Source organism: Symsagittifera roscoffensis, chromosome 2 (assembly GCF_963678635.1).
Source record: "Symsagittifera roscoffensis chromosome 2, txSymRosc1.1, whole genome shotgun sequence".
Classification (NCBI taxonomy): Eukaryota; Metazoa; Xenacoelomorpha; order Acoela; family Convolutidae; genus Symsagittifera; species Symsagittifera roscoffensis.
The window spans coordinates 31676325-31691707 of record NC_087063.1 but is presented as its reverse complement, the minus strand read 5'-3'; the positions used below and the strand labels follow the sequence as shown (position 1 = coordinate 31691707).

Below are 15383 nucleotides of genomic sequence, written 5' to 3'. Positions count from 1 at the left end.
AATAAGTGAACACTTTCCACTTTCAAATAACACTTTTATTTGCGAGTTACGTTAGAAAAAAAGAAGGTTAGTACACTTAAACTAGTTGGTTTCCTACTAGCCAGTGTGAAATTTAGGTGTCGGTGCTTAGATTGCACACCGTTTTTTATAACAGGCTAGTCCTAGAAGTCATTATGGTAAAAACAACTTGTTACTTGCCAAAGCTACCTACCTGGCTGACTAAAGTATTCAACTATCTGCGTTCCGAAACGTTTAACCACGCATGAATATGAATGAGTTCAAAACTATCTTTATGAAAATGTATTGTCAAATCCGATCAAGATGAACAATTATTTCACTTAAATGTCATAATTCTCTCAGCTCAAAGATATCAATTCATTTAATAAACATACAGCATTTATTTTACACTTTATTCAAACGTGCGCAACATCAGCCCAGAAACTCAACAGCAGTTCCTTTATCAATACGATTTCGCTCTCAATGTATAATCAGGAACCTATTTTTTTCTTTTTTAGGTTGTGACGCATTCGTACTTATGCTGACTCATCAAGAACGATCTCTAATCCCCCATGCTGGCATCCGTTGGCCCTGCACTATGTTGTTCTTCCGGTGATTTTTTGCTTCCAGAAACAATGTCGTCAATGCGCAGCAGAAGAATGGCAGTCTGAAACCAAAATATAATCTTAATTCTCTAGCTTGCTTTTTCTGGATGTTAAGAGAAAAGCCAACAGAAAGGACCATCCTGGTCACAAAATGCCTAAATTTTAACAATTTAACGAAAACCATCAAATATTTTTAATCATTCCGTTAACTCAATCACAAATTGGCTTTTTGGATCTTTTTCTCCTCTAAGTTAGCGCAATAAAAAAACACAACTGCTGTTATTTAACAAACTTAGTCGCTTACCTCCACAGCCGTTTTGAGAACTTGACTTTTGACAGAGAAGGGTTCGAAAACCTTCAGGACCTTCATATCACTGATCTCCCCATTCTCCCCGTTGACCCCGAAGCTGAAGTTGCCCTCCGCGTGTTTTGCTCTGATTTGGGTCAGAGTTCTAATAGTGTTGCCACCGCAGTTCTGAATGAGGGTTCGTGGAATGACCTCCAGAGCTTTAGCCACTGCTCTATAAGGCCACTGGCTAACGTCCTGGATGCTCTTTGCCTTTTCATTGAGGCCCTTAAAATAAACATTCATTTTGAACGACTATTCTCCACGCATATCGATTTTTTTCTGAAACAAGTCTCTTTTGGACAAAAATATATATTTGGACTTACATTTTTGAGTCATCCACTTGCAGAAATCAATTTTTACACTAGTAAATCGACAATTTTTCAACTTATCATGGAAAAATTCAATCGGTTTCTGAAAAGCAGCGGGTAGAAAAATAATTCTCAAACACCATTTAAAGCCTATACCAAATACTGGCTAATCATATGAATAGTTCTTCCGATTGTACACAACCAATCTCACAGTTTTACTCACATGGGCAACTGCCACTTCGATGGCTCCGCCTCCCGGTACCATTCTGGGGTCGACAAGAATGTTCCTAGTTACTTGCATCGTGTCCTGCAGATTGCGCTCCACCTCGTTCAGAATATCCTTGCTGGCTCCTCTCAGCAGAATAGTACATGCTTTAGGGTCCTTGCACTTGGTGATGTAGGTGAAGTACCTGTAATTTGCCATTTCGAGTCACTCAAGAACCATACTGAGCACAGAAACCGAAGATTTAAGCTAAGATATTTCAAGAAAATTGCTTCAAAACTGCACGGCAAATTAAAAGTCAGTAAAGTAACACAGCGCGAACATTATCAAGCGGCAGTTAAAATCGTTTCAGAAATTGATAGTTTTCGAGATAAATCAAGCACTCTGGTTTTCTATTACAATTATTACTCACTCGTCTCCTATGAGTTTGACTTCGAATAACCCTGCTCCAGTTCCCACGTCCGATTCCTGCAGATCGTCAAGCCTATTCACAATCGTAGCTCCGGCAGCCCTCGAGATTCGCATGTTGTCGGTCTTTCGGAGTCTGCGGATGGCAGAGATGTTCGCCTTCTGCAGGAAGTGGATTGCCAAATCACTGATTCCCTTCTCGGACACCACCAAGTCCGGCTTCATAGCGATAATTCTATCGCAAAGGTCTTTCACGTGTTCCTCTTCCTTCTGCAAGTAGCTCCTAAAATTATGCTCATTACAGAAAACTAGAGTTAAAGGTGCTGAATACTTTCCCATTCACTAAATCAACCGCCAGTTTTTTCAAAGAAAATTGCATTTTTCAATGCTAAAATACAAGAAACATAGCCAACATACAATAAAAAAAAGAGTAAATCAACGCAAGAAAACAAAAAAAAACAGACTTAAACAAGACACTTGAAAAATTCCAGCTTTCGAATTTCAAGTAAAAAATATATAACCTCAAATGTCTTTAAAAATCAAGAACAATTTATGATTGACACTTTCCGCTGAGTAACCAAAAAACTAAAATATACTTAATTAGAAGTCGACCACGTTTTCGTGACCTGTATACTTTCGCTGTTCAATAGTGGAGTTTGCCTTCCTTTTAACAAAAAAAATCTGAACGTAACAAAAAATCGGACGTCCGACCGCGAAAAATTGAATTTAAGCGGAACAAATTTCAGGACTTTTTCTGGACCTATATAAAAGTCATCACTACGTTTATCGACTCTTAAAAAGGATTCCACTCACTCATTACCAATAAGCAGTTGCCTTGAAGATTAAAAAAATAGGAGCAAAACTGACTCGAAATCAGCGGAAGACTGCATCTCGATGTTTGTTTGGGACTCTCCTTTGGAATATTCCAGGCCAGAGTCCAGTAAAAGAATCCTAGGGTTCTCGATTCTTCGTCTCATCTTGGAGTGCAGAATGTCCTTGTTGAACATGACGCCATCCAGTACTTCTGAATCCTCGATAGCTCCTCCAGGAATCTTAATCAAATTTCAAACTCTCCGCAAAATACAAAAGGCTATCCATTAAAATCTTTATTGAAGGATCATTCAAGCAGCATTTAATCATGGTTTTCAAAAATACCTTTTCAACTTTGGCGTATCGTTTAATATCGATCTCTTTCTTGCCACCTTTCTCCTCTAGAATGACTGTCTTCACTGCTCTGAGGGCTATGTTGGTGATCAGATCGGACCAGTTAGCGGTCACTTTGGTCGCCAGCGCATTCCTGATAAACTCCAGCATAGCTTTATCATCGTTCACATCAACCGCAACACTAAAATTAAATTCAATTTTTGGTTTTACGACAAATTACAAACATAGCCAGCAATTGGTAGGAAGTGTAAAAGAACAAAGAGATCAAAAAAAGTTTATCGAGATTTTCTGAGCGTTTTTCACATGATTGGCACTTCTTTCTTAACCTTGTCAAGGTTAAGAAAAACGTGAATGACTTCTAGTTTCAGAAATGGGCTCTTTTCCAGTCCTTTATCTTGGTTTTCTGAAATTCAATTTACGAAAAACAATTAAAAATGACTTTTATACCATTTAGAAAAAGTAATACCATTTAGAAGAAACTGGATCGATCAATCAGATAGAAAAATTTTGTTTTTCATGTACGGACTGTTGTAGAAACGTTAAGAACATTAAAAGTCATTTTTAATTGTTTTTCGTAATTTGAATTTCAGAAAACCAAGATAAAGGACTGGAAAAGAGCCCATTTCTGAAACTAGAAGTCATTCACGTTTTTCTTAACCTTGACACTTTTGCTGTTCGATAAACAAATGAAGATTTTAAAAAGAAATCCAGAATCGAAATTGAGCGTGACTTCCCAGAAACAAATCATCACGAACTACATCAATATAGTTCGTGATGATTTTGATTATTAGGCCTACAATGAACTTCGTTCTTGTAAACGTATTCCCATTATGTTCATATCACCATATATTACATACCTGTGCTTTTCCATGATAGCGACGGCATCCTCTAAAGCATTACGATACGCTCCAATTATTACTGTGGGATGCATCTGCTGGTGTAAAAACTGCTCAGCAACGCCACAGAACTCTCCGGCTAAAATAAAAATTAATTTTAATAGTTTTTTTTACATAAATTGCATTTTCCAAAACTTTAGCCAGGAGACTGATTCACGATGCAAACAAAAATTAAGAAGCAACAAAGATAGCCGGGAGCACAGAATGTCCCGACCAAGTAAATCAAATCAAGGACATAGCCGTCAGACAGTTGTAAAACAATCAATGAACGCAAGTAAACAGAAAGAATTATTTTCGAGTTGCAAAGACAAAATAGATGGCCTTAAAGCTCTTTGAATTACTAGAACAATTTATGGTTAACACTTTTTTTGAAAAAAAAAAATTAACCCGAATTATCCTAATGGTTGTGATAAACTTATCAAATAGTTTCAGGGCTGAGCCAGCGAGGCATGGTGTGATTCGAGTGATGCTCTCTTGATGGTCTGGATTATTGGAGCCAGCTCATTATTCCATGCTCTTGGGGAAAAGATCACTTATTCAGACGAAGGAAACGGCGAAAAAGGATTGCGAAAAAGGAGCTAATTTGCATCCACGCTCAAAAGATACGACCGAGGTGTACGAAATTCTAAAAAGGTATAGATCGTGATCAATCAGTAATCATCTGGCACGACGCAGTTAATAATACAATTTCTTATCATCCCTGAGAGCCACGTGAACCACTATCCGGAGAAGAACTAGTGACCGAGGTTAAAGCTTTACACCAGATTTCTAGCATAATTATTGTGAAAGAGAAAGGGCACCTGACATATACGCTGAGTTAAAGACCCTTGATATTCCTGTGGTGCATATATTGAAGGACGTGATCTCAAATTATAAAACAGATTTCAGAACTTATTGCGAAGTAAAGAGCTCTTCATCAAGAACCTTACCTAGAAGTCAAAACACTGGACATTGTGAGAAAATATCTGAGTGAACTAAAGCAATTAATTGAAAAAACAAAAAAAAACAGGCCTTCACAAAAGCAGCGAATAGTAGGTCAAAAACGAAAACTCGAGGAAACTTCCAACTAATTATTTTTCTGTTTCTTCTTCCCTGATTGTGTGACAGAACTGAACTAAATTGCCCAGATTTGGAGCATAAACCGATTAGATTGCCTTCAGATTCTCATATATTTTTTCTTTCTTATTTGTATCATTATACAGATAAAATTTGACTATAAATAGACGAACAAATAGACTATAAAAAAATGGAAAATCATGGTGAAACTGCTACTGCCCGACAAATTGAATTACCCACATTGCGTTTTCACAACGAAACACCATCAACTCCTGTCAATGAGAACTCAAGCAAAAAACGACCGTGCTGTTTTGAGCCTACTCCAAGAAAGGAAGAACAAATAACAGTAGGAGTCATAGAGGAGAACACAAAACGGGCTGTCAATGAGATGATTCCAGTTATTGTCGATGCCTTGACGACTGAACTGAACTAAATGCTATGACGAAATAAGCAGTACAAAATTCTAGGTCTGAAAATGTGCAAACACAATAAGCGCAGAAGTTTCCCCAGACAGATTTGTCAATAGCGCACCGGCTTTCATCTAAAGGAAATGGACCCAAGCCTATAATTGCTCGATTCTCCAGAAAAATGGCCAAAATAAATATCCTCAAGAAAAAGAAAATTATGGCTCAAAATGAAACTCTAAGAAACGTGCGATTATTCAAAGACTTGCCAATTCCGAGGTTGAGCTTCTTCCACATGATGAAAAAAGATGACGAATTGCAGACATTTGAACACGAGATGCAGTTATAAATTACATTTGGAAAACTCATGAATTAATATACAAGAACCCAAAACTATTCAGAACCCGAAACAATTCGAATAAAAAACGAACAAGTCAAAAAGCCGCAGTGCCTTTAAGAGACACGAGATAGAAATCCCAGAACTTAAACTTATCGCGGAGAGGTATATAACGGAAAGACCAGAAGATCTGAATCAATCAAACTCATAATCAAACCAATTATTTTCCCGGTTTGCGCAAATTTGTTCAACATAAAAACTGCTCAACATACTTGCAAATTGATATCGCTGGATCTCTGCATTCGCCCGTCTGGAACTTTGTTCTTACGGTAACTGATGTGTACTCAAAATAAGGATTTTTATCACCATTGCCGATAGACATCGGGGAGATTCGTGTATGCGAGCTCAAACAACTCCTTCGCGCATATTTAAATGTCAAAAGACTTTATATTTTGACAGCTCAACTAGATATTCAGATAAACTAGCGTGTAACGCACGCTCTGGTGCTTCGAATTTTAACAACTCAAAAAACCCGAAATTGTCGGAAACAACATCTGCATCCTTTGAGTGTACTCTGAAACAGGGGCGGATTTAGGGGGGGGGACGCACCCCCCCCCCCCCCCTCAGGGATTCGACCCCCTGCCGACCCAAAGGGTCCCCCCTTTGATACTTTTTCAGAAATCCATTTTTGGCCGACCGACCCTAAAATTTTTCTAAAGGCGCCCTTGGCGCCAATATATACTAACTTTGAGGGGGAGCGCGCGCCAAAAAAAAACGGGGGAGCGCGCGCCAAAAAGATTTTTTTTGTCAAAATTTTTCAAAAAGTGCCCAAAAACGGTTTTTTTGACCTAAAAAAAGGTCGTCAAAATTTTTTGAAAATCCGCCCCCCCCCCCCTCGAAAAAATCCTAGATCCGCCCCTGCTGACAGCACCGATTTACAGGGTTGGTAATTTCAAAATTTTTTTAAATTCAAAATTTGAAAAACCATAAAATCTTGAAAATTTTTTTTATATCTAAGTTTATAAAAAACAAAGAAACGTCACATCTCGAAAGCTAAAAGCAATTGAGCAGTAGCATTTGAAATTTTAGTATCTAAGTTTTCTTAAAAATTTTGAAAAAAATCCATAAAAACATCATGTCTCGAAAATCATAAGGATTTGAGCAGTCATATTGGAAAGCAAAATTCGCAACTCCTGGGAGTATCCTGACAGAGCCTCTCTACAGAGATGATAATTTCATATTTTTCGAAATTTTTCATACCTAAGTTTTCTGAAAAAATTTGAAAAAAAATCCTTAAAAAACGTCATATCTCGAAAAATACAAGAAATTGAGCAGCCATAATCAGAGGCAAGATTTGCAACCCTATGAGAGTACCCTCACAGATTCCAGTTAGAGGAATGAGATCTTCAAATTTTGGAATTTTTTAACATTTAAGCTTTTTTGAAATTTTCGGAGAAAATCATAAAAAACGTCATATCTCGAAAACTACAAAGATTTGAGCAGTCATATTTGGCGGTGAAATTCGCAACTCCTGAGAGTACCCTGACAGAGGCTCACTACAGAGATGGTAATTTCAAGTTTTTAGTTATGGTAATTTTTGAAAGTTTTGAAAAAATCCATAAAAACATCATATCTCGAAAACTACAAGGATTTGAGCAGCCATAATCAGAAGCAAGATTCGCAACCCCTGGAGTACCATCACAATCTCCAGCTACAGGATTGAGATTTTCAACGTTTTGGAGTTTTTTAAAATCTAAGTTTTAGAAAATAATCATAAAAACGTCATATCTCGAAAACTACAAAGATTTGAGAAGTGAGAATTGGAGGCAAGATTCGCAACTCCTGAGAGTACCCTTACAGCTCCCAACTACAGGGTGAGAATTTCAAAAATTGAGAAATTTTTTAATATTAAATTTTCTAGAAATTTTTGAAAATTCTCGAAAATTGCCTATCTCGTAAATTAAAAGGATTTGGTTATTCTATGGAGACCAGAATCCCAAAAGCTGGGAAACTGCTTACAATGTCCTACTATTGGGTTGCTAATTTCAAGCTTGATGAAATAAACACTGAATTTCAACTGGAAAATTGAAAAAAAAACCTTAACCATTGCAATATAAGATATAGCTTAAACGTGAAAAAATTCTTTCGTTAAACATGCAAAATAATATGTTGAAAAAGCTTAAACATGGCGAGATAGTGAAGCCCGCATTTAAATATATAAGAGAAAAGATCAAAGTTAAAAAATTAGGCGACGGGTAGACAGACATGATCAAATTAATTTAAAAAGCAGGTATACAGACAGACTTAATTTGGCCTCGAAAAAAAAGTGAAAAATAAATGACCTTGAGGAAAATTAATTGAAAATTTTTCTTAAGCATTGCAATACATGAGAAAGCTTGAACAAGAAAACATGCTTTCGTTAAACATCCAAAATTATTATGCTTAAACATGGGAGATACCTGTCACTCGCATTTAAATATAGATCATGCGGCGCTCAAACTACTTGTCTGATAGAACGATTTCATGAACCTCAAAAGGATGCTAAAATGAAACTTCGATAAAAAAATGGTCAGGCAGGCATAAAAAGGTACCATGAAAACATTTATTCGCAACAAATCAACCTGTTCGTCCTCTGGATGTAGCCCGAACTCTATTGTCTACTGAAAATAACCATAAAAAAAAACCTCTATCTTCGTTTCTTGACAAAAGGAATAAACGCAGTCAATTTTGCATCAGATTTTTTGCATCAATGCAAGATGCAATGCTGTAAAAAAAAATTGGAAAAAAACGAATAAAAGATACCGAAAAAACTCCGCTCGGGTTGCATTTGAGAAGATACTCAAACTTCCTTAGTTCTCTATTACTAAATCTTGTGCTGTCTATTCTATCGTACTTTGGAAGCAACTTGATGCTAATTTGCTCCGACAAGTTCCGCTATTAAACTTATTAAATAGTTTGCTTTCAGGTTAATGTTTCTCCGGAGTAGCCGTGGTTGCTCCGTGTAAATGTATAGACGTTCTCATCAATTCAGAACGTCTTCATCTAGAAACCTGCTGATTGCAGACTCTCAAGTAAGGAATCTAATTTTTCCGAATTTCAACATTTTGTCTCTACCTGGAGCTCGGATTGGCAGTGTGATCGACGCAACGTACCATCTTCTGTCTCCGAACAGGACATAGCCAACGAGATTTCAAAATTAGCAGACGAATTATCCCTACGCGCCCCAAAAATCTTTATCCTTGGCATTAAGTTTACATATCTGATCCCAGCCTCAGAGTAGAAACAGTAAACCGCAGGACTCCCCTTTCGGGAACCATAGGTTTACCTATCTATTCTCCCAGTCGTTGTAATGGTCGATAAAGCGAAGGTTGCTACTCGTTCCCGAGTAACTTCGGCTTCCGATGAAGCCTGCAAAACATGTAAAGGACCAGTGCGTGCACGTGACCCACTTTTCATCTGTATAGCTTGCTCTTGCAAAATTTACTTAACCGAAAAATTTACCAATCTGAGTGCAACAGCAATAGCTGGAATAACTGAATTGAAGACAAATGTAATGCTATTGTGCAATGACTGTGTGGAGCGAAACAAACTCGATGAAATCATTTCTCTCATTGCAAAAATGGAGGTAATTGAAACCAATCAAAGCCAAAATACGAGCATCGAGAAAGATATGATTGAACTCAAAAATTCTCTTCTCGAAATCAAAACTGCAATGATCGAAAAATCTGATCCACCTAAAACAACGCAAGTAAATCAACCAGCAGCAACCATTCGCAAAACACCTGAAGCAACAATGCTCCCTGAGGGAATACGAGTGCGAGGAATCAAAGAATCAGACGACAGAGATCCTAGAAAGCGACAGGAACACGACCTTGCAGAAATCCAGCAGGTATTTGCCCACATTGAAGTTAACTGCAACATCAACGATTTACTGAGACTTGGACCACGAAACGATACGAGAACCCGAACAATCCTAGTCAAAGTGTCCAATCCTTGGCAGCGCCGGCTTATTCTTTCCTCGGCAAGCAAACTAAAAACGTACGACAAGCCAGTCTATCTCAGTCGTGAGCTATCACGAGAGGATCAACACTAGAAAATGAGGCGCTACAAAAACGTCGCGAACTTATTAACGAAGAAATTGACAAAAAAGACCTCAAGATCCGTGATGGGGAAACTGTTAATACGACAAGACAACAAATGGGTTGTCTATGAGGACCCAAAGGAGGCTAATGATTGACTAAACCACTACGCAACTGTTCTTTTATTCAATGTACGAAGCATCCTAGATTACAACAGAAGAGCTGACCTCTTAAAGAGTCTACAAGTTAATGATAACTATGATATAGTGTGCTTTACGGAAACCTGGCTCATCGAAAATTTAGACAATGCAGCGCTCTTTCTGCCGAAGTTTGATATACATAGAAGTGACCGTCCCAGTAAAAATGGTAATACTAAGCATGGAGGAGTCCTCATTGGAGTGAAAAAGAATATACCCCACAAGAGAATCATGTTTGACTCACCAGACTGTGTAATCACTATACTTGACTTCAAAATTCCCTTGTTACTCTGCTGCATATATAGCGCACCGTCAAACAGTTCCTACTGCTGGTCAGCAAATAAACTAATGATACTACTAAACCATATCAGATATGTGCAACAAGAAAACTCAGTTCGAAATGTGATATTATTAGGAGACATTAATTTTGCACTAACTGACTGGTCTACACTGACATCCAGAGCTGAGAATGAACAGGTGGTATTGGATGCTCTCTGCAGCTTTAACTATGAACAAGCGATTAAAATCGACCATAGAAAATACTTACTGGACGTGATCTTATGCAATAATGGGGATATCCTTTCTGATGTTTGCATTGATAACTTTCTGAAAAGCCACTTCGCCAGCGTTCACTTGCCTTACAAGGCAAGGATTCAATTTCAGTCTAACGAATCGTTCCGTCGCGACAGACCACATGAAATTGAACTCGACTTTGCAAAGTTTGCTTATACCAAAGCCGACTGGAGAGCCATAAACGATCAAATAGCTGAGGAGCCTTTCATGCCATACTGCTACAGCAATGTCGATGTTATGACTAGACTGTGGTACCAGTGGATTTATAGTATTCTAATAAAGCACATTCCCTTACATACTAAACATCGGCTGTCCCTGGCGCCTTGGGTAACCCCCTCAACCTCTAATCTTATTAAAATCCGAGCTACATTAACTAATAATTATACTAAAAAGCCGAGCGAAGCTAACCTCAGGAAGTTGGAAAAATCGCAAACAAACCTGGCCTATGCTCTTCTGATGGATCAGCAAAACCATGAGAGAGAACTTTTCAAAGAAGGGCCTTTTGATAAACTTCAAAAATATCTGCGTAACGTTCGGCGTTCTACTACTGTACCTAGTGAAATGTATCTTGATTTTGAAAAAGCTCGCTCCGACCAAGATAAAGCTGAACTTTTCAACCGGTATTTCCATTCCGTCTACAGCAACATTCCATATGATTCAAACCTAGACAATGATAATACGACCCTCCTAAATCATTTTCATTTTAATATCATCGAAATAGAAGACATTTTAAAAAATCTTAACATAAACAAGTCAAAAGGACCTGATAGAATGGGAAACCTGCTCTTTAAACAGCTCTGGAGCTCCATCTCAAAATCATTAATGTTACTTTTCAATACGATTGCGAACAAGCAGCAATTCCCATCTACTTGGAAAGTAAGTGAAATAGTGCCTATCCACAAGGAAAATAACAAACAGGTAGTCTCCAATTACAGGCCAATCAGTCTTCTGAAAGCTACATCGAAGGTATTAGAAAAACTGATGTTTGATAAAATGTACTCGAAGGTGCAAAAACTGCTGCATAACTCACAACACGGTTGCAGAACGAAACGCTCAACCATTACTAACATCACACTCTATCTCCACGAAATCTATCTAATGTACGACAAAAAGAATGTAAATAACCTTTCATCCCTGTATCTCGATTTTGAAAAGGCGTTTGATAAAGTCAACCACCTGAAACTAATTGAAAAGCTTTCTCATACCGGCTTCAGTGGCGCGTGCCTTGGTTTACTGAAAAATTATCTCAGTGATAGATACCAGCAGGTGCGAATCGGGCATTGCATCTCAAAATTACTGCCAATAACAAGTGGGGTTCCGCAGGGATCAATACTTGGCCCACTCATGTTTATTTTGTACATAAATGACCTGCCAACGGTGGCCATGTCCAACTGCTTCGGCTATGCTGACGACTAAAAAATTGTCTCAGATAACGCAATAACCCTGAATATCGACTCGAATAAAATTTGGAACTGGTACTCCAAGAATTTTATGTGTTTGAACCTAAGTAAATGCAAAACCCTTCAGTTTAAAGGCAGTATGTCTGTTTGCATGAAAAAACAGAATATACCAGGAACGGATCTTATGAAAGATCTTGGACTTATAGTCACAAACAACCTGTCTTGGACGGAACACGCTAAAACTAGATCCGCTAAATCGCTAAAAGCTTTCTTCTCTTTAAAAAGAAACCTAGCCAATAGCTCGACCATAAGCACTAAGAAGAATGCATACAGAGGATATGTAGTGCCAATAATCAGCTATGCATCGTCTCTTTGGAAACCATCTAAGTCTGAACTGGCACTCACTGAGAAGGTTCAACATCGAGCAAGTATCTGGATATTAGGCACAAACAACCTTTCATATAAATGGCGTCTTCAAAGACTTCGCTTACTACCACTGTCCTTATATCATGAAATGCATGTAGTTTTACTTTTTGCTAGGATTATCAACTCGAAAACTGACATTGATTGGGAGAAGTATGTACAGATTATCGATACAGGCATAACAAGATCTCACGCAATACCCTTTTATACCAGCAAATGCTTCCGACTGAAAAAATGCGAATCTGATTTTTGGCAACGAGCATGTTCACTTTCAAATATATTTAATAGGCATCTCAACCAAGAAGATGTCATCAAATCAACGCAATGCAAAGAAGAACTGACAACTATCTACTGGCGCTACTTCACTGCGAAATTCAACGAAAACCTCCCCTGCACCTGGAGATTATGCTGCGACTGCACAAACTGCATCAATACTGCAAAACTGAATTTCTATGAGACTCAATAAACTGAAAGTGACAGGGAAGCAATTCCCCTGGAACTTATCCTAAATCCTTCATTATTATTATTATTATTATTATTATTATTATTATTATCCATCATTGGGAAAACCTCGAAAAGGACAGACTTTTTGATGACTGATGACCGAAACTTCTAGAGTACAGACCTCAAAATAGTAAGCCTACTGATCCTTTGGATGCCCCTGTAAAAACATTTACTCGTCGACTTTACCCATTTCCACCGTATGATTCCTTTCGACTATGCTGTGGGCGAGTTCCGCATTTGATAATCAAACAATTTAAAGATGCGGAAATTTCAACATTAATCAAGGTAAAATGTTTGAAATAGTTGGGCAACCATTGTTTGGGGCTCATTGAATGATTAACTACCTTGACACGAGACCACAAACCGGAAAACAGGTCAATAAAAAACAACGATCGGCATAATCAAGTGGAACGCGAACAAGCGATATCGCCATGCGAACATAAACGGACGAAACAACGACAGCGAAACGATACGGGCAAAAACAATTGAGACGAAGAGCAAGAAAATTCAGTTATTGAACACGACACTCTTTTCCAGGCTCATTTGACGTCAAACTGTACTTGTTTTGAGATCAGTGTTTATCATTACAACATCGTTTCATCATTTATCACTCTCAACTGCAATATTTCCAATGTGGCACAAGGATTATTTTCCCTAACAAATTCTTATCCTTTCGTGCTTTATAAAAAGTTTGTTCAAAAAATTTTGCTTCAAAAGATGATGACCAAACGTGAAAGACAGTAGATATGAAACAAATCAGTGTCCATTAACAATTTTAAATGTGAAATTTTACCTTAGCAATTTTCATTAAGCAGTTTAAAACTCAACCACTCGGGAGCATTTTTTGTGAGAGGTTGTGACGTCCCTGTCTTAAGTCAAAATAGCATTTCAAAACAGCATTTAAAATAGCATTTAAGTCAAAATGCTTTTCAAAACAGAATTTCTTTGAGAATGAGAATTTTCATGCCTATTGAACGACTTTTGGTGAAGTGTAAAATGGGAGCTCAATCAATTAATTTGCTCAACTATTGAAACAATGAAGAATATAGATATTAATAGAAGAAAGCTTTCACCAATCTGTAATACAATAGTGTAGAATACCAGCCAAAAAAGATTCCAATCATGCTCAAAATTAATTCGATCGACGAGGTAAGGCCCAGCACTGAATCAAGCATCCCTCAGCAAAAAAATGTATGGCACATACAAAAAATGATATATACAGACAGGGGCGGATCTAGGATTTTCTCGAAGGGGGGAGGGCGGATTTTCAAAAAATGTTGACCTTTTTTTAGGTCGAACAAATAGATTTTCCGAGCTCTCCTGAAGCACTAAAAAGACGCTGTTTTGGCCAAACTTTGTGCGCCACAGGCAATTTTTTGAAAAAACAGGTCAAACAGGTCCGTTTTTTGGCACTTTTTGGAAAATTTTGACAAAAAAAATCGCGTTTTTTTTCGTGCGCTCCCCCTCATGAAATAGTTTCACTGATTTGATTAGAAGACCTGGTTATTTGCACAGCCTGTCATAAGGCATTTTAGAGACCAGCACTATAAATGTATTTAATTTGCGCAATTTCATGAGACCATAAAAAATTCAAGTTAATTCCTTAAGACGATCGCAAAGTTTCTCAGGAGAATTATAATAAATTCTGGTTTGCGCTTCAGCGAGAACGCCTAAAGAAAATTGAAAGTTTTGTAAGACCTACTGGAGAACGGAACACTTACAATTTGTCACGACGATATCAACAGTTTAACATCCCTTTATCGAAGTAACTTTAAAAACCCTCGCTCCAAATTTTAGGTGATCGGATAGCTCGCATCCTGTACTGTCGAGGAATTGTCCAGAAAAATATCCTAGACTTAAAGGACAAAAGTTCCCATCATTTTCGCTTCGGAAAAACTTTTATACAACCGTAACCGATAAAAAACTTTATCCTTGATGATCTTGGCAAGGTTCACCCATTATTTGTTCTAGAGTTTATAATGCTGTCAACTGTGTCTAGGAAAAATGACTAACTAGTCTCATTCAAAAAGAAAGAAAAAAGCTGAAAAACCATATCCAAAGAAAAGAGCTCGAGGAAAGAACAGGAGTTAAATCGAATACAGTCAAAAGGAGCCAAAAGTTCGAAGAACACACCATCACAGAAAGAACGAAAACGGAGACAGAAGCAGCTCAAGAACAAATCAGTGATAGGCCTTAGTTTGTGCCTCAGAAAATCTGAACTGATTAGGCGAGATAATATTGGGTTCCCTTGAAAATTTATTACGTTTGTGCCTCTTAACCTCTGGGTCGGAGCTGCATCGTTGGATTGAATACTTATGGATGCGAAAATTTGTAATTGATCAGCAAAATACGTCTAGGAAAGCAATAATGTGTGCAAAGATGGATCTTTCTCTAGTTTTAAAGGAGGAACGTGGTTTCATGCAAATACCTGTACAAGAACTCCTACAAAACTACTGAGGC

The 15383-nt window shown here is 37.7% G+C and overlaps 1 protein-coding gene across 2 annotated transcripts in view; it reads right to left on the bottom strand.

Annotated features, from left to right (window-relative positions):
• Positions 1-285: 285 nt before the first annotated feature.
• LOC134840285 (T-complex protein 1 subunit gamma-like) overlaps positions 286-15383 on the bottom strand; it is a 301273-nt gene continuing 286175 nt past the window's right edge. For both annotated transcript variants that reach the window (XM_063856036.1, XM_063856037.1), the window contains exons 5-11: positions 3912-4029; positions 3046-3235; positions 2758-2942; positions 1895-2173; positions 1483-1669; positions 907-1176; positions 286-664 (exon numbers count right to left, since the gene is read on the bottom strand). In XM_063856036.1, the coding sequence (XP_063712106.1) occupies positions 560-664; positions 907-1176; positions 1483-1669; positions 1895-2173; positions 2758-2942; positions 3046-3235; positions 3912-4029 (1334 nt within the window). In that variant the 3' untranslated portion in view covers positions 286-559. The remainder of the gene's footprint in view (positions 665-906; positions 1177-1482; positions 1670-1894; positions 2174-2757; positions 2943-3045; positions 3236-3911; positions 4030-15383) is intronic.